The sequence below is a fragment of the Sardina pilchardus genome, chromosome 16 (assembly GCF_963854185.1).
Source record: "Sardina pilchardus chromosome 16, fSarPil1.1, whole genome shotgun sequence".
In the NCBI taxonomy this organism is placed as follows: domain Eukaryota; kingdom Metazoa; phylum Chordata; class Actinopteri; order Clupeiformes; family Clupeidae; genus Sardina; species Sardina pilchardus.
In genome coordinates this window covers 25,585,237-25,604,564 of record NC_085009.1, presented here as the reverse complement: position 1 = coordinate 25,604,564, position 19,328 = coordinate 25,585,237, and the positions used below count along the sequence as shown (strand labels likewise).

At 44.2% G+C, this 19,328-nt stretch overlaps 1 protein-coding gene across 3 annotated transcripts in view; it reads left to right on the top strand.

Moving 5' to 3' along the window:
* The window catches only part of clcn5b (chloride channel, voltage-sensitive 5b), a gene marked incomplete at its 3' end in the record, with an annotated part of 41,806 nt that overhangs the window by 7,090 nt on the left and 15,388 nt on the right, over positions 1–19,328 (top strand). For all 3 annotated transcript variants that reach the window (XM_062517089.1, XM_062517088.1, XM_062517087.1), the window contains 5 exon segments: positions 4,473–4,618; positions 6,053–6,152; positions 10,224–10,411; positions 14,116–14,238; positions 16,979–17,185. In XM_062517089.1, the coding sequence (XP_062373073.1) occupies positions 4,473–4,618; positions 6,053–6,152; positions 10,224–10,411; positions 14,116–14,238; positions 16,979–17,185 (764 nt within the window).

The window sequence follows — 19,328 nt, the reverse complement described above, 5'->3', positions numbered from 1 at the left end:
AATCTGTTTTCAATCTGTTTTCACGGTCTTTTCACTCTCTTTTCTACCCAGTTCAGTTGTGCTCCTTTCAAAATCAAGCAGCCAGATGAGTTTTGGTTTTAATAGTTTTTTCTCACACTGCGTTTGTGATGGTGACGAAAACACAGTGTCAACAGTCACACCAGTAGTTACATCACCGGCACTTAACTTTTTGTCATGACTCATGTGGTAACCTTTAGCATGCTGGCAGATTGGTCCACCTGTAGCTTAACCAGCCATTCAGTCCTGCCTGAAATGCCCCTACTGTTTATCCATTAAAAGAAAATCTGGATTTTGCATGGTAGTTGTATGACAAACGATCTTTGACACTTTAGTCATCTGCCGTGCCTTCAGGCCTTGTTGCTCTATGGACCCAATAGCACTTGTGTTGTGCTGTCTCAAGGATGGCCCTCAGGATCATCATATTATAAAACAGCAAAGCAATGTGAAGAGTTCAGATGCAAAAGGCTCTAAACGCCACCCCCATTAACAATGAGATAACGATGGTGAGTGAATGCCCTCCACACATACAGTAGTATACGTTAATCAGATTATTTCGCTTCAAACCCCGCTAAGTACCACTCTCTTCCTGGTCCGATATATTGATTTGTATGCAAAAACCTATATGAGCCTGATAACAAAAAAATGCTAATTTATAAGAAAAACGTGCCAACCCGATGCCAACCTGCTCATTGGGAGTGCTGTTCCTGTGGGAGCCTGATCAAAAATGCTGATTTCAAAGTGCCAACCTGCTCATTGGGAGTGCTGTTCCTATAGGAGCCCGATCAAAAATGCTAATTTATAAGAAAAGCGTGCCAACCTGCTCATCGGGAACGCTGTTCCTATAGGAGCCTGATCAAAAATGCTAATCTGAAAGTGCCAACCTGCTCATTGGGAGTGCTGTTCCTATAGGAGCCTGATCAAAAATGGCAATCTAAAAGTGCCAACCTGCTCATTGGGAGTGCTGTTCGGTCCATTGTCTTGCTCAAGGACACTCGATGTCCATCTTGAACCAGCAAGCCCTCCGATTAGTGATTTTATTACACCCTCCAGCATCCAGAAGTACGTCCCACCCTCCTGCGTTTCAGCCGTTCAGCGCAGGTTTTTTGGAACTTTTGATCGTGTGGCGGCGACATCAAAGAATGCCGCAACTCTCTCTTTCTGCGGCTCTGGTTCGACCTGTTTGTTTAATACCAGTGATTTCACTAATTAGCTGATCTTACATGGCTTAAGAGTTGTGCTAATTAGAATCAGCTGAATAAGTGAATGGTTCAAACAAAACTGTGGCAGGACTTTTACTCTCTGAAGCTGGACTTCTAGTCTACTTTTTCTCGCCTCATCAGTCTGCTAAATGCACCACCGTGGCCAGCAGAAATGAATTCAGTGGTCTTGGTGGAAGTTGCCAGACACAATTGCATATCTCGTATCTGATTAGTCATATTTCCACTTGAGTCTCTGCTGATGTCATTTCCCGTGTTGCCGGCACAGGAGAAGTGTTTTTTTTTTTTCTTCTTTTTTTTCCATTTCCTTCAAGTTGTCATTTAGCTGATGCTCTTGCTGTGAGTTATAGTGAACTAACTACAGACAGACCCCCCCCTCACGCTACTCAGGGTCAAGTGTCTTACTCAGGGGCACAATTATCTGTTGTTGTTGTTGTTGTTGTTAGTGTTAGTGTTGTTGATGTTGTTGTTGTTGCTTGTTTCTCATAACCTTCTGATGTTCCGCATGGAAGGCTAATAATTCTGATGATCCTTGGGAGGCTAATAATTCTCTGGTGCTATCCTTAACCACCAGACCACCAAATAATAAAAAAAAACAACATTTGAGTAGTAAATCCCAAATGAACCAGCAAAATGTGGCAGGCCTATCTGTGTGCATGAACATTTTAAACATGTTTTAACTCGCAGTCTCCTGTAAGTCTCTCTGTGTAACATTTTTCATATTATACATTTTACATTATTTACACACACACACACACACACACACACACACACACACACACACACATACAATCATAAATTGAATTATATCTCTGTTGTACACATTGATGTGTGTTTCCTTTGATTTTGATTTGCATTTCATTGCTCTCTCCAGTGTTTGTTTTATTGCTTTTATTGCTTTATTTATCTCTTTTATTTATTGAGGGTCGGTTTCCTTTTGCTTTTTAGTGTTAATGATGGCCACATGCCATGTCTTCTTCTCTCAGACTTCATAGTATCACACAACAGTTTTATGGATAGTGCCTAGGGCCGCCCACTGACGCTGTACAAACAGAGTAGACCACAGATCAAGATACTGCTGTTTGATATCATGATAATGATGATGATAATAGCTGGTGATTTCCCAGTGCAGGTATAGTGTTTACTTGTTCTTAGTTTCCTCATAGTTCTCCACAGCAGTCACTGGTGTTGTCACTCGCGCACACACACACACACACACACACACACACACACACACACACACAGAGCTACAGTATGCTGGGGTGCCTTTCAAGTCAAGTCAAGTCAAGTCGAATAATTTTTAATTGTATAGCGCATTTAACATACACAGAGTGCAACCCAAGTTAGCAACTCAGTTGGTTGGCAATGGGAAATTGCATTGCAACCAACTAAGTAGTTGCTATCAGGTTAGCAACTATGGTTCAGGGAAACACGCCCCTGGGAGACAGCATATAATACCTCAGTCCTACGCATGGTGCAAAACAAACATGGACATGTTTATTTATGTGAAAGGAGCAGTGTAAGGTGGCGCTGCCTGTGTCACCACTGACAACAGCGCCTATAGCACATTCGGGCCAACATGTCCACGGGGTCCTGGGGTTAGAGTGCGACCCCGGGTCATTTCCTGTCCTACTTGCTCTCAGAACCCTAGAAGCTCAGCTGGTGACATCTGTCATGATCTGATTTCAGGTTTGCGTGGGTGCTTTTTGCAACCTCATGTGCACTCACGTTCAGGGTGTTTTGGGGGGTTGGAGGGGGTGCTTCATGATTCCTCTGGATTCTGAATTTCTACATTTCTAGAAAAAGTACCAAACTATTGATGTGCTGACCTGTCGCTATTGTTTGATTGATTGATTGATTGATTGATTGATCAATTGATTGGTCTGTGTGAGGGGAGAACATGTCCATAAAATTTGTCATGGCTCCGTGTGGTCCTCCTGGTTCCACTGCATTCTCCATATTCTTTGAATTGTAACTTTGTTCCCTGCAGCCAGCGGCTCGTACATGTCCTAATCTTAACAGCCTGATTGCCCATATCGCTTCTACTCTGTTCCGTGGCATGGAACACACACGCCCTCTCTCTCTCTCTCTCTCTCTCTCTCTCTCTCTCTCTCTCTCTCTCTCTCTCTCTCTCTCTCTCTCTCTCTCTCTCTCACCACTGCTAATACAGAACGCAATCAAAGCCATATGATTGTAACCTCGGCAACTGAGGTTACCTGCTATCCCCTTATCACATTGGTGAACTGTTTGCTCGCTGTGTGTGTGTGTGTAGTCTGGTGTTAACCTTGTCGGTAGCTAGCTACCTTGTCAGTAGCTAGGTCAGAGTAGTCTTTTGGCCTACTTCTTTTTATCTCCCAGGTCCAACCAAGAACTGTGTGTGCTGTTGGTGCTGATGAATAACCGTGTGTGTGTGTGGTGCTGTTGGATAACAACACTCTATGTGTGTGTGTGTGGTGTTGGTTCTGTTGAATAACTTTGTGTTTGTGGTGTGGTGGTGCTGGGACACAGGGTTTTGCAATCTGATCCATGGGTCACCTCAGGGGTGTATGGGAACAATTTCTTCCTTTTTTCCACTCTCCCTCTTGCATTCTATTCCTCTTTTATGTTCTTCCTCTCTCTCGGTGTGTGTGTGTGTGTGTGTGTGTGTGTTTCCGTGTGTTTCCGTATGTACGAGACTGTGTGAAAGGCCATCTTCCCTGCAGATGTTCTGTAGTTTATTGTGTTAATCTGAGCTCTGTGTAACTCCATGTGAGCCTCTCCGTCTGGTCCGTATAGTGTGTGTGTGTGTGTGTGTGTGTGTGTGTGTGTGTGTGTGTGTGTGTGTGTGTGTGTGTGTGTGTGTGTGTGTGTGTGTGTGTGTGTGTGTGTGTGTGTGTGTGTGTGTGTGTGTGTGTGTGTGTGTGTGTGTGTGTGTGTGTGTGTGTGTGTGTGTGTGTGTGTGTGGTGTGTTCCTCATAATGTCTGGATTCCTATTGTATATTGACCTTGACTTCAAAAGCACATTAAAGAGCTCAATACAAAAACAAAAAAAGATCAGCAAACAATAAAACGATAAACAGCTTCCTGGCACACAAACTCTAATTTTAATATGCTATGGGCCCCGTTTCAGAACAGAATATGCACAATGGTAATTCATAGCTTGTGTGAAAATATTGCTCACGATTACGACGACAATAGTGTGTTTGTGGGAAGTGGTGGTTTCTCATGGTCGCTCGTGCTTTTTGTCCCTCCTAGTGTGCAGTAGCGGCGGCACCACGAATGGCCATGCCAAGCTGATAGACTTGCTGGACGAGGCGGTGCCAGGCGTGGGCACCTACGAGGACTTCAACACCATCGACTGGGTCCGGGAGAAGTCCAAGGACCGCGACCGGCATCGAGAGGTGAGCAGGAAAACACTACTACTACTACTACTACTACTGATGTATGATACGGAGGATGGAGTCTCTGACACTGTCCATGGCCCCTTCTCAACCTCTCCTCGACCCTCGACCCTCGGTCCTCCGGCTCGTTCCCACTGATCTGTAAAGAACACTGGATAGACTGTCCCATTGTTGCTGCCCCATTATTCTTTATAGATCAGTAGGAACGAGCCGGAGGACCGAGGAAGGAAGGAAGGAAGGGAGGGAGGATAGATAAAGATGAATAAGAAGGGGGGGCAGGGTTCCCAAGGGTCAGGGAATTCCTGGAATATTACGGTATTTCAGAGGAGGCATTTCCAGTCAGAATTTGGTCAATTTGCATTCACAGTCCGGGAATATCAGGGAATTTTATTAACAGTAAATTATGTAATACCCATTACCTGCTGTGTATTCTCGTTTCATGTGTGGATGCACCTTTGATGTTTTTGTTTTGCCCCAAACATTTCCCGCTCTTAATAATGTGCAACATTCTAGAATGCAATATCTTGCCTGCTGGCGTCACTTCAGGCAACCTTGTCGCGACAACCTCTCGTAACCTCTCGAACACCGTTTCTCTGACGGCAGACTTACAGTACCTGAACACCGTTTACCTGACAATAGGCTTACCTGAACACTGTTTACCTGACAATAGGCTTACCTGAACACTGTTTACCTGACGATAGGCTTACCTGAACACTGTTTACCTGACGTTAGGCTTACAGTACCTGAACACAGTTTACCTGATGATAGGCTTACCTGAACACATTTTACCTGACGATAGGCTTACCTGAACACTGTTTGCCTGACGATAGGCTTACCTGAACACTGTTTATCTGACGACAGGCTTACCTGAACACTGTTTACCTGACGTTAGGCTTACAGTACCTGAACACAGTTTACCTGATGATAGGCTTACCTGAACACATTTTACCTGACGATAGGCTTACCTGAACACTGTTTACCTGACGATAGGCTTACTTGAACACCGTTTATCTGACGATAGGCTTACCTGAACACTGTTTACCCGACGGCAGACTTAAGGTACCTGAACACCGTTAACCTGACGTTTGGCTACAGGCTTACCTGAACACAGCTTACCTGACGATAGGCTTACCTGAACACAGTTTACTCTACCTCTGCTTCTCCTCCTCTAATCTCTCTCTCTCTCTCCCTCTCCACTCCTCACATGTACTGTCTTTTAGTGGCGTTAATAAGGAGTATTAAACCTCCCTCTCTCCCTCTCTCTCCCTCCCTCTCCTTCTCTCTCTCATTCTCCCTACCTCTCCTTCTCTCTCCTTCTCTCTCTCCTTCTCCCTACCTCTCCTTCTCTCTCTTTCTCTTTCTTTCTTTCTCTCTCTCTCTCCCTACCTCCCTCTCTCTCTCTCTTCACTCCCTTTCTCTCTCCCCCTCTCTCAGATTGCCAGTAAGAGTAAGCAGTCTACATGGGCTCTTCTCCACAGTGTGAGTGATGCCTTCTCCGGCTGGCTGCTCATGCTCTGCATTGGCCTGCTGTCAGGTCAGTAACACACACACACACACACACACACACACACACGCACACACACACACAGGGAGACACACACACTCACACAAACTCAAATGCTTACACACACATGCACAGATACAAAGACAACAAGACAGACACACACACACACACACACACACACACACACACTCAAACTCAAGTACTTACACACACATGCATAGATCCGAAGATGTACATGAGAATACATACACATGCACATACACATATGCACATTACACACACTCACACGTACGCAGGCACACGCACGCACACACAAGCACACTCTGCAAAGTACACTTCCGCTGAAAGACTGATATCTGCAGATCGATGTGTAAACACACACCCTACTGACCGGTCATGCTTTATGTTATCTGATTGTCAGGTCATTCACCCTCATATAAACACAAATCACTGCAATACACACACACACACACACACACACACACACACACACACACACACACACACACACACACACACACACACACACACACACACACACACACACACACACACACAGAGACTGTCAGTTTATGTTCTGTCAGTTTTTGCTCCTGTTGGGTTTATTACACAAACATACATGTATGTAATAACATACACACATTCAAATGCAAACACACATGTCCTTACTCACACTGTTTACATTATACTCTCTCTCTCTCTCACACACACACACACATATATATATATATATATATATATACACACACACACAAGCACATGTCACTTGTGTTTGGATGTTTAAGCTGTCAATGAGAGGTTAACTAACCATCCTGGTCCCATTTAAGTAAACAACAGCGTGCACACACACACACACACACACACACACACACACACACACACACACACACACACACACACACACACACACACAGAGTAAACCCACATGGTCACATGTGTTTAATTCTATTTTGTATGTTTTCCTCCTCTATTATTCCATGCTGCCTTGTGGGCTGTGCCGTGCACTCTGTGGCATTCTGAAAACAGAGTTGTTTACTTTTAAAACCCCTTCCAAGCCAGTGTCTCTAAAACACTTAAACAAGCTTACTTATTAAACTGTGTGTGTGTGTGTGTGTGTGTGTGTGTGTGTGTGTGTGTGTGTGTGTGTGTGTGTGTGTGTGTGTGTGTGTGTGTGTGTGTGTGTGTGTGTGTGTGTGTGTGTGTGTGTGTGTGTGTGTGTGTGTGTGTGTGTGTGTGTGTGTGTGTGTGTGTGTGTTGAGAGGGAATGCGTTGGTTATGGTGAACAGATGTTGGCTAGAAGAGGATAAGACCGAAATTGACATGGCCACACACACACGCACACACACACACACACACACACACACACGCACACACACAGAGCGTCAGGCTCTTATTTTTTCCCCCTCAGTGTGATCTGACTGTTCTCTGTGTGTGATGGATGTTGTGTTGATGATGTAGATTAAATATTGACCCTCGTTAAATCTCCAGAGCATGAACAACTCTGACACACTGCAATGCCTCATCAGGTTGCCATCACCTGATTCCACCTGATCACATGACCATAGGGTCCTGAGTCCACCTGATCACATGACCACAGTCCATCTCACTGGTCTCTGATTGGTCAGCCCTGTACAGAAGCAACAGTTGCTATCAGCTCTCATATCTCCGTTTATTGCTACTTGCCCCTTTTGATTGCAGTCTTACAGCTTGGCCCTACTGGGTGCACAATTAAAGCACTCCGCTTTGCAGAGAGTAGAAACAGTTTTAGACGACTGGTGTCATTTTTTTAATGTACGTGCTGCCATCATGTCTGGTGTAGCCAGTTCCGCTGATCATCGAAAGCCAATTGTTGCAGCAGACGCCCAGCGAATGGTCCACTTACGTGTAGATCATTCATGTAACTTATTCATGGAGCTCTCTCTCTCTCTCTCTCTCTCTCTCTCTCTCTCTCTCTGTCTGTCTTTCGGTCTGTCTGTCTTTCTCTCTGTCTGTCTCTCTCTCTCTCTCACTCTGTCTCTCTCTCACTCTCTCTCACTCTCTCTCTCTCCCCCCCTCACTCTGTTAATCAACTCTGCTGTCGACTGTCCAACTGTTTGCCAAACTGTGTCTTTGTTTACAACAACAACAACAACAACAACAACAACAACACATTGCATTTATATAGCACTTAATCAAGGCACACAGCGTGCTTTACAGTGACTGGGGAACCCAGACATTATATACATACAGTACATACAGTGAGGAGAAAATGTATTTGATACCATGCTAAAGTTGCCTAAAAAGAGGAATATAAAATCGTCATTTGACAATTGATCTTAATGTCTTAATTCAAAAATTGAGTAAAAATAAAACCGCTAAGTACGCCAATTTTCTTTGTGATGGAAGAATGTTTCGTAAATAAATAAATGTTCTTCCTAAATGCTAGGGGGAAGTAAGTATTTGACCCCCAATGTAACCCTATGGGAATTCAACACATAGGGTTAACATAGGGGCGGGCAGATTTTTATTTTTTAAGGCCAGCTATTTTATGGATTCAGGATATTATGCATCCTGATAAAGTTCCCTTGGCCGTTGGAATTAAGATAGCCCCACATCATTACATACCCTTTACCATAGCTAGAGATTGGCATGGTGCTTTTTCCAGTAGGCCTATTAGCCTGTTTGATGCTCATTGAGCTCAATGCAAATCAAACAGGCTAATAGGCCTACTGGAAAAAGCACCATGCCAATCTCTAGCTATGGTGAAGGGTATGTGATGATGTGGGGCTATTTTAATTTCAAAGGCCAAGGGAAATTTATCGGGATGCATAATATCCTAGATCCATGAAATAGCTGGCCTTTAAAAATAAAAATCTGCCTGCCCCTATGTTAACCCTATGTGTTAAATTCCCATAGGGTTACATAGGGGGTCAAATACTTCCTTCCCCTAGCATTTAAGGAAAACATTTATCTATTTACGATACATTCTTCAATCACAAAGAAAATTGGTGTCCTTGGCGGTTTGATTTGTACTAATTTTTTGAGTTAAGGCATTAAGATCAATTGTCAAATGATGATTTTATATTCCTGTTTTAGCAGGGTATCAAATACATGTGCTCCTCACTGTATATACGTATACTGTATATATCTGTGGGGGAACCTCACGAACTCTCACACCACCACCGTCTAACCACTCTCTCTCTCTCTCTTCCTCTCTTTCTGTCTCTCTCTCTCTCACTCTCTCTCTCTCTTTCTCTCTTTCTGTCTCTCTCTCTTTCTTTCTCTCTCACTCTCCCTCTCAGTGTGCTTTACAGGGAACCTCACTAACTGTCACACCAACGCCGTCTAACCACTCCTTCCGCTCTATTTTACAATATCATCCGTCATTCAGTCTGTCTGTTTATTTATGTAGCTCTCTCTCTCTCTCTCTCTCTCTCTCTCTCTCTATCTCTCTCTCTGTCTCTCTCCATTTAATGAATCCATCTGTTTCTGTCTGCCTGTCTGACCCCATTCGCCTACTGGTCTAATTGTCTGTCAATCTCTCTCTGTTTGTAGACACAGGGGCAGGCAGGGGAATTATAATAAACTTCAAACTAACTAATAAACTCACACCCCTATAGCCCAGCGGTGCGCACACACACACACACACACACACACACACACACACACACACACCTCAGATTTATCATTATGTCTGTCTGTGTATATGGAACATGTGTGTGCTCCACATGTACACACGCACACATACTGTGTGTGTATACACACACACACACACACACACACAGACAGACACAAACACACACACAGACACACACACACACACACACACACACACACACACACACACACACACACACAAAATGTTATATGATATATAATTCTGCCTCTGTGTATATTGAACATGTGTGTGTGTGTGTGTGTGTCTATTTATCTATACAACTCTGCCCTCAAACTTCACACACTCTCTCTCTCTGTCTCTCTCACACACACACACACACACACACACACACACACACACACACACACGGAGTGTACAGTAGATCATTCTTTCCTCTGTGTACAGTATATTGAACATTTGTGTGTCTGCTTGTCTAAACCCCCCCCCCCTCCTCCCTCCCCCAGGTGCGTTGGCGGGTCTCATCGACATCACGGCCCACTGGATGACGGACCTGAAGGAGGGCGTGTGTCTGGACGGCTTCTGGTTCAACCACGAGCACTGCTGCTGGACCTCCAAGGAGACCACCTTCCACGAGAGGGACAAGTGCCCGCAGTGGAGGAGCTGGGCAGAGCTCATGGTCGGCGCCACCCAGGTGAGGGCAGAGCCATAGATAGAGAGAGTTGCGACACTCTTTGATGTTGCCGCCACGATCAACAGTTCCAAAAAAAACTGTGCTGAATGGCTGAATCGCAGGAGGGTGGGATGTACTTCTGATGCTGGAAGGTGTAATCAATTAACTCATTGACTACTGACCAAGAGATTGGCTGTAAACAGTTCCAAAAGCCCCATAACGAGGAAATAGCCTGGAAAAAGCGCTGCCATTTTTTCCTATGGAGGTCTATGGGAGTGTCGCCACTCTGTTTTATCTACCGCTCTGGGTGAGGGCACGATGCCGGGCCCGGGCCACCGCTGGCGTTTAAGTTATTTCCCGACTATTAGCCGCGGCTTATTCATTGATTTTGCTAAATTTCTTCAGCTATGAGGTTAATACAGGGGGGCGATTAATATGGTGTTAATATGGGTTTGTTTCTTTTAACTTGCATAAAACACTGACCTGCGGCTTATACACAATGCGGCTTATATGCGGGAAATTACTGTACAGTCATTTCCTGTGTGTTAGCCGCATTGTGTATAAGCCACGGGAAAGTGTTTTACTGTATGAAAGTTAAAAGAAACAGAGCCATGTTAACTTGCCCGGTAGTAACCTCATAGCTGAAGAAATTCTGCAAAATGATGGGCAGTGCAGTAATGGGGGGGACAGAAGTAAGTAGCAGAGAATCGGCTACCCAGAATTCACCAGTGCCATTGTGCAGTTACATTACATTACATTACATTACATTTGGCTGACGCTTTTTAACCAAAGCGACTTACAACATGGTAAAAACATTTAAACCTTTTAAGAGCAATTCTAGCAACAATTTAAAAACCACAATAAGTGCATCGATGAGTGTAGTAAGTTCATCAATGAGTGCAATTTTTTGTAGTAGTGCTTTGAGAGGAGATGTTCTCTGAAGAGCTGAGTTTTCAGCCATCTTTTGAAGATGGCGAGGCAGATCCCTACTCTAGTAGGAACAGGTAGTGTGTTCCACCAACGAGGGACAACAGATGAGAGAAGTTGTGATTGGCATGAGCGTGCTGGTGGAAGCTAGACAGTTGCTTCACTTATGACTGCATAAGCTGTTCCTGTTTTTTTTCTCTTAGTCATTGGGTAAAAGAGAACCTCTAAATTGTCAGTGTTTGCAGTTTTGTGAGAATAGTGCAGATTTGACATGGATCTCTGGAAAGAGAATTTGGCTTCGGCAAGTTTCCTAAGAAGTGTCTATTAATGATTTCCTGCAATGTTCCACCCCACTGGAGTTTAAAAAAAACGCACATACCCACCCACATCCTCTCTCTTTCTCACACACTAACTGACTTACTGTCAGATACACACACACACACACAAACGCTTATCATCTGTAGACAATCAGATTTATCTTCCTGCCCCTGGTTCTTTTGAAGCCAGATGACCACAGTACTCCCTCTGCTGGTTGAACTGAGACATTACAGCAGTGTGCTCAGCTGTCCGATAGAGAAGTCTCCACCTTCCCACACAATAAACACAGCTGTGCAACCCAAGGGGTTAGTTCCACAGTATTCAGATGAGATTCTGAACAAAACTAGCACTGTACAGCCTATGTATACAGACAAAGAATGTGATTATATGCACTCTTAGTTCATAGGGGAATGCCCAGAAATGGCCAGAAATTACTATTGCTATTGACTGTATGTATGTGCAGGTGGAGCAACATTGTCAGTCATGGCTGAAAGTGTTGGCACCCCATGCTAAAGTTGACTAAAAAGAGGAATATAAAATCATCTTTTGGAAATTTACCTGAATGCCTTCAGTAATGAAATTAAGATATATCCAACCTTTAAGGATGCCAATTTTCTTTGTGAATGAATAATGTATCATAAATAAATAAATAAATGTTCCTCCTTAAAATACTGGGGTCATAAGTGTTGGCACCCCAAAAAATGATTTTATATTCCTCTGTTTTAGTCAACTCTAGCATGGGTGCCAACACTTTCAGCCATGACTGTACCAAATCCCCAGTATTCTGATTGCACGGGTGCCTTCCCCTTTGTGAGCTACAGACAGAAATTCTTGGAATAAGAGCTTCAGGCTACTTGTGTAACGCTGGTTCTCGGATGGCTGGCGGAATGGAGATGACGTTGCAGTGAGAACAGTTTTGAAATCAGTGGTGGTGTTGGTGGTGGAAGAGCAACAGGAAGCAGTGAAGTAGTTGTAGCAATGCCAGCAGACATCAAAGAAGTCACTCCCCTCTGGAGCGTTCCCAGACATTCCCTGATATTCCCACAGTGGTGGAATGAGGCCAGTTACGCTGTGGTAGTAGTTTGGGAATACCCTGGGAATACCCATGCAAACTTTTGGCAAATTTGGGATTTGCTCTGCTGGTTCGTCTAGCCAAGAGGCCATTGAAGGCCATCTGTAATGTCTGTGTACGGGCAGTCGGGCACGCAAATACAATCGCTCATCCGGCATGGGACTTGTATTTCTTTGGAATTCAGTAAACAACAGCATTTTAAAACCTTTGTTTACAAGATTGAAACGATTTGGTGAGAGTTTAATGCACCAATTAAAGTTTAATTTGACTGCTAATTGCGCCCTTTGCTGGAAGCAGTAAGTTAGTGAACCCTTTCCAAGAACATTCTCCAATTGAGAAGGGTCTGGTGTCCATGACAATACTATGGTAGTGCACTGATTGGATAAGGAGACGGCTTTGCATGCAGGAGTCTTGGAAAATCGTGAGTTCCATTCCCGGCTGTCGATGTTGTGCTCTTGAGCAAGACTCCTAACCCCCGAGTTGCTCCAGAGAGTCTGGCCCTGCAGTTGATTGACATCCGTAAGTCGTTTTGGAAGCGTCAGGGCAAATAAATAAAGATAAAGACTGAACCCCAGAGCACCTTTGCAGGTACCTTTGGAGTCGGTCATTATGTAGTGCAGATCTGTGTCCTTCTCAGCAGTTGGCAAACTTTCTGAAATGTAAAACTTCAGAATGGTCTTTACCGTAATTTCCAGACTATTAGCCGCGGCTTATACATTGATTTTGCAAAATTTCTTCAGATATTAGGTTAATACAGGAGGGCAGTTAATATGGTATTGTTTCTTTTAACTTGCATAAAACACTGTCCTGTACATTACTGTACATCCCCCTATGTAAAGTTAGATACCTGTATTTTGTCCCTCAATGCATTGACTACATAAAAGTACTTTCATGTGATACATGTGTATTAGATTTCTGTTCTGAAGAGTTAAGTGACATAACCTGCCTTGGGTTGAGGACCGGTTTCTTTCTCAGGTTTGGAAAAGAATCAATATCAATATCAATATCAAATATATCAATTTCGGTGGAAGTCTTGACATTTTTGGTTAGCATAACACATGCTGGGGTCGAAGGTCAAAGCCCCAATCTCAAAACATATTTGCAAAACTACATAAAGAAAACGTCTACTTGGTCCTGTGTGTGTGTGTGTGTGTGTGTGTGTGTCAGTGTTTGTTTTGTCCTGCAGAGGGCATCAGCTAACAGAACGTGAAGGATGTGAGAAGGGCTCTACTGGTATTAACCGTGTGTGTGTGTGTGTGTGTGTGTGTGTGTGTGTGTGTGTGTGTGTGTGTGTGTGTGTGTGTGTGTGTGTGTGTGTGTGTGTGTGTGTGTGTGTGTGTGTGTGTGTGTGTGTGTGTGTGTGTGTGTGTGTGTGTGTGTGTGTGTGTGTGTGTGTTTTGACCTGTAGGGGGCGCCGGCCTACATAGTGAACTACCTGATGTACGTGTGCTGGGCGCTGCTCTTTGCCTTCCTCGCCGTGTCTCTGGTGAGAGCCTTCGCCCCGTACGCCTGTGGATCAGGAATACCAGAGGTATGGTCTTACACACACACACACACACACACACACACATACACACTCTCTCTCTCTCTCTCTCTCTCAGACACTTACAGACACACACACACACACATACTGTACACACTCTCTCTCTCACACACACACACTTACAGACACACACACACACACATAAACACACTCTCTCTCTCTCTCTCTCTCACACACACACACACACATACACGCACACATACTGTACACACTCTCTCTCTCACACACACACACTTACAGACACACACACACACACATAAACACACTCTCTCTCTCTCTCTCTCTCTCTCACACACACACACACACACACACACACATACACGCACACACACACACACTCACACACACACTCAAACACGTGCCCACCCTGAGGCTATCTCTGAATTTGTGGGCCTATAGATAATCTCTCTCTCTCACTGTATCCCAGCCCCCCTCGAATTAACACACAGACACATTCACTCAAACACAGCAACACACACACACACACACACACACACACATTCACTCAAACACACTCACACACACACGCAAGCACTTATTCTGCGCAAATTTCACCATTGTTTTTCTAAAGTTGCTCCGCAATTATATCAATAAAATTCATGCAAGAGGTACAGCTAATCACAGACACATGCACACACCCACCCAACACACACACACACACACACACACACACACACACACCACACTATACACACACACTGCCTGAAATATGTCTCATAAGTGTCAACCTGTTTTATAATAGAAGGCTGTTATTGTGATCGTAGCTGCGTTGCGTTGTGAGATGATGTAGAGGCCTGTGCGCTTGTGTGTGTGTGTGTGTGTGTGTGTGTACTGCTGCACTCATTCAGATGTTTGGCCGTGCAGTCTCAGACCACCATGTGTTGGACAGGCCCCTGGACAGCTCAATCTGACGCTCCCAGCGAGTTCAGCTGTTTCTCTTTCTTTCTCTCTTTCTTTCTTTCTTGCTTGCTTTCTTTATTTATTTCTTTCTTTCTCTTTGTTTGTTTGTTTCTTTCTTTCTCCTTTCTTTCTTTGCTTTCTTTCTTTCTTTCTTTCTTTCTTTCTCTTTGTTTATTTGTTTATTTCTCTCTTTCTTTTTTCTCTCTTCATACTTCTGTACTCTGTCTCTCTGTTCATCTGCTTTTCTTTCTTTCTTTCTCTTTCTTGCTGTCTTCCCTCTTTTTCATGTGCATCTATCTCTCTATCTATCTATCTATCTATCTTTTTTCTCTCCTTCTCTCCATCCCTCCTTCTCTCCATCCCTCCCTCCCTCTTTCTCTCTCTCCCCCCCTCCATTTCTCCATCATTGCCTTTTGCCCATATGAAGCTCACATATGTTTCTCTTTCTCAATCTCCCTTGTGATTCTGCTCATTTTCACTGTCACTTTCTCTCTCTGTCATTACTCTCATTCTTTCCCTTTGTCCATCTTGTGTGTGTGTGTGTGTGTGTGTGGGTGTGTGGGTGTTCATGTGTGTGTTTGTGCATTCAGCAGTGGCATCATGCCATCATTAAACTGAAACAGAGATGGAATTTACTGCATCTTCACAAAGCAGAAGAGACAAAACCGAATCAAACAGCTGCTTGTTTTGTTTTTTTATTTATTTGTTAAGGTCATATTTGTTGTGGGGAAAAGTGCCATCATTTTCTCCTTTCTCTGTCTCTCTCTCTCTCGCCTATATATTCTGTCAATCCGAGTCAGACCAGCTCAAACGCTCACAGATGTTAAAGTGCTCTGACTGCGCATCGGAGGTCCTGCTCGACTTCACATTACTACTCGAGTCATCTGGTCGCTCTCAGCCACACAGAGACAGGCAGGCAGGCAGGCAGACAGGCAGACAGACGTGCCTTTGAAGCTTTTTGAAGAATGAACTCTGTGTTGTTTGTTTTTTATGATGTCAAAGAAGAGCCTGTTTTTAGACAGATCTTATTCTCATATGGAGCCTTCAGCATTCTTGTTTGTGTGAAAGATGGCACTGGAAATATGCACACGAGGTAATTCAAAAGCACAGAATATTGGGTCCAGACCTCGTCACTTCGTGTCGTGTGTGTGTGTGTGTGTGTGTGTGTGTGTAGTTTCCAGAGTAATTTATTGATTTATGCACGTTTCCTCACTAGCCGTGGGAGATGTTTTGAGTGTGATGAATGCACGCTGCTACTAAACAACTTTTCATATTTCGGGAAATATGAAATGAGCTTCTGACTTCCAGAAGCAGCTCTGCAACTCCAATTGCGACTTTAACATTTAGCACAAACCTCCGAGCAGTCTGAAGTTGAAGGTTGAAGTTTCTTTATTTAAAAAAGGGACAGTGTATGCCTCCATTATTGTAGTTGCATCAGAATTTATTTATTTGAAGAGCTCCAAAAGGCTATGAATCCATTTAAAAAAAAAGAAAAAATATTTCATGTTATTTAATTGTGTATTTTCAGTGCTACACTCAAACAAAGTTTGCCGTTTTTAAAATCAGTCGGGCATTTTTAAAATCATGAAAATTAACTCAATGACTACACACAGTCATTGGCCGGTTTTCCCAGATTCGTTAAGAAGCTCTTAAGTGCGAAGAACGTCTCAGGAGCATTCTTAAAACGTTCCTAAAGCGTTCCTAAGAAGTTCTTAGCAATTACGAGCTTCTTAACAAATCTGGGAAACCCCGGCCGTTATATCTTTTCTGTAAACCTTGATATTCAGCCCCCACTGCCCCCCCCCCCCCCCTCCTCCTCCTCCTCCAGATCAAGACGATCCTGAGCGGCTTCATCATCCGCGGCTACCTGGGCAAGTGGACGCTGATGATCAAGACGGTCACGCTGGTGCTGGCCGTGTCGTCGGGCCTCAGCCTGGGCAAGGAGGGCCCGCTGGTGCACGTGGCCTGCTGCTGCGCCAACATCCTGTGCCACCTCTTCACCAAGTACCGCCGCAACGAGGCCAAGAAGAGAGAGGTGAGGAGGAGGAGGAGGAGGAGGAGGAGGAGGATGATGATGGTGATGGTGATGGTGATGGTGATGATGACTGATGGAGATGATAGTGATGATTGTATTGGTGGTGATGATGATTATGATGATGATTGTGAGGTGAGGGGCTGGAGCTGGGAGGAGGAGGAGGAGGAGGAGGATTGTGATGATGATGATGATGATGGTGATGGTGATTGTGATGATGATGATGACTGATGGAGATGATAGTGATGATTGTATTGGTGGTGATGGTGGTGATGATGATGATGATGATGATTGTGAGGTGAGGGGCTGGAGCTGGGAGGAGGAGGATTGTGATGATGATGATGATGACTGATGGAGATGATGATGATGACTGATGGAGATGATGATGATGACTGATGGAGATGATAGTGATGATTGTATTGGTGGTGATGGTGGTGATGATGATGATGATGATGGTGATTGTGATGATGATGATGATGACTGATGGAGATGATAGTGATGATTGCATTGGTGGTGATGATGATGATGATTATTGTGAGGATTATGATGATGATGATGATGGTGATGATTGTATTGGTGACTATAATGATGTATTGATGGTGATGATGGGTGGTGATCGATGATGGTGACTATGATTATGGTATTGGTGGTGATGATGGGTATGATTAGGGATGACTATGATTATGATGGTGGTGATTGGTGGTGATGATTTGTGGTTGTGATGCGGTTGCGCATCAGCAATGTCAGAACCCACCCTGTATTGTAGATCAGTGCATCATCAAAATGAGTTTGAAGGCCGTCAACTGAAGATTAAAGTATTACATATAGTGTTGCTTTGCCATCATCACAACTAGATATGCTATGTGCATGCGAACTAAACTGCCAGTAAGTCAATTCAGGGCCTCTTGTGGGGTAACCAGAATGCAGCCTTTATTTGGGGCAGCCACAGCACAGCAGAAGCACTGGAGGCCAGTCCAGAACCACACATGGGCCCTCTGCCCTCGGGGACACCGGTTCGAATCCCGCCCGAGACGTCATTTCCCAGATCTGTTCCCCATCCCCTCCCCCCTCACACACACACACATCTGCTGACCACTCTTCACTGCACTGTCAATTACAGCACCCCACCCACCCCCGGACACGCACACGCACACGCGCACACACACACACACACACACACACACACACACACACACGCCCATGTCCCTGTGCTATAATCACTTATGCATGTCTCTGTGGGGGGCGTTCCACACGTTTAACAGTATTTTGTGCCGTGCAAGGCGTTTTCCAACATCTATTCCAGACCTGGAAAGTCAGGGGATTTTTTTTGTAGTATGTTCAAAGCATTACTTCATATTGGTGCACACTTGCATGGCCGTTATATATTTTTTGGCTACTCAGCGCAAAGGTAAATTGTTTCTTTCGCACATAATGAAAGGTCATGATGAAATCAATGTTTTAAGGCTGTAAAAAGGAATGTGTGTTTATGCCTTGTGTTTACACCTTTGAGAGTGAAGAAATGACACAGTTCAGCCTACTTTGATGATGTTTCCAAATGCCCTACACACTCCCATTGTATGGGCCTAACAGTGTGGTAATGTTAATGTAATGTTGTAGCGTTCCAACTCAATCCTGGGCCAGTTTCGCTTGTTTACTTCTGTGTTGTAAATATAGACCCTAGAGGGATGTGAAAAATGGGGGCCAGGTTGAAAAATAGCAGGCTGTGTTTGACATTAAGGTTGTCCTTGTCAGGAGGTATTGATTAAGAGAAACGTGAATAGAAAACAGCCAGGAGGTCTGCCTGCCTGATGTGCTAGTACTCTTGCCAAAGAAAGAGGCACACTGTGTGTGTGCATCTGTGTGTGTGTGTGAGATGCTCTCTGCAGAGTGAGACAAAACAGAGACTGTATGTGTGAATCTGTCAATAATTTAATTTCAGATGACTTCAGAGTCTGTTAGTGTCATGGTTCAGTGGGTGAATGTGTGTTCAGCTGTGTGTGTGTGTGTGTGTGTGTGTGTGTGTGTGTGTGGGTGAATGTGTGTTCAGCTTTGTGTGTGTGTGTGTGTGTAATCTATGCTTGTGTGTTTGGTTGCATGTATGTGTGTGTCTGTCTATGTATGTAAGTGGTGTGTGATAGTGAGGGTA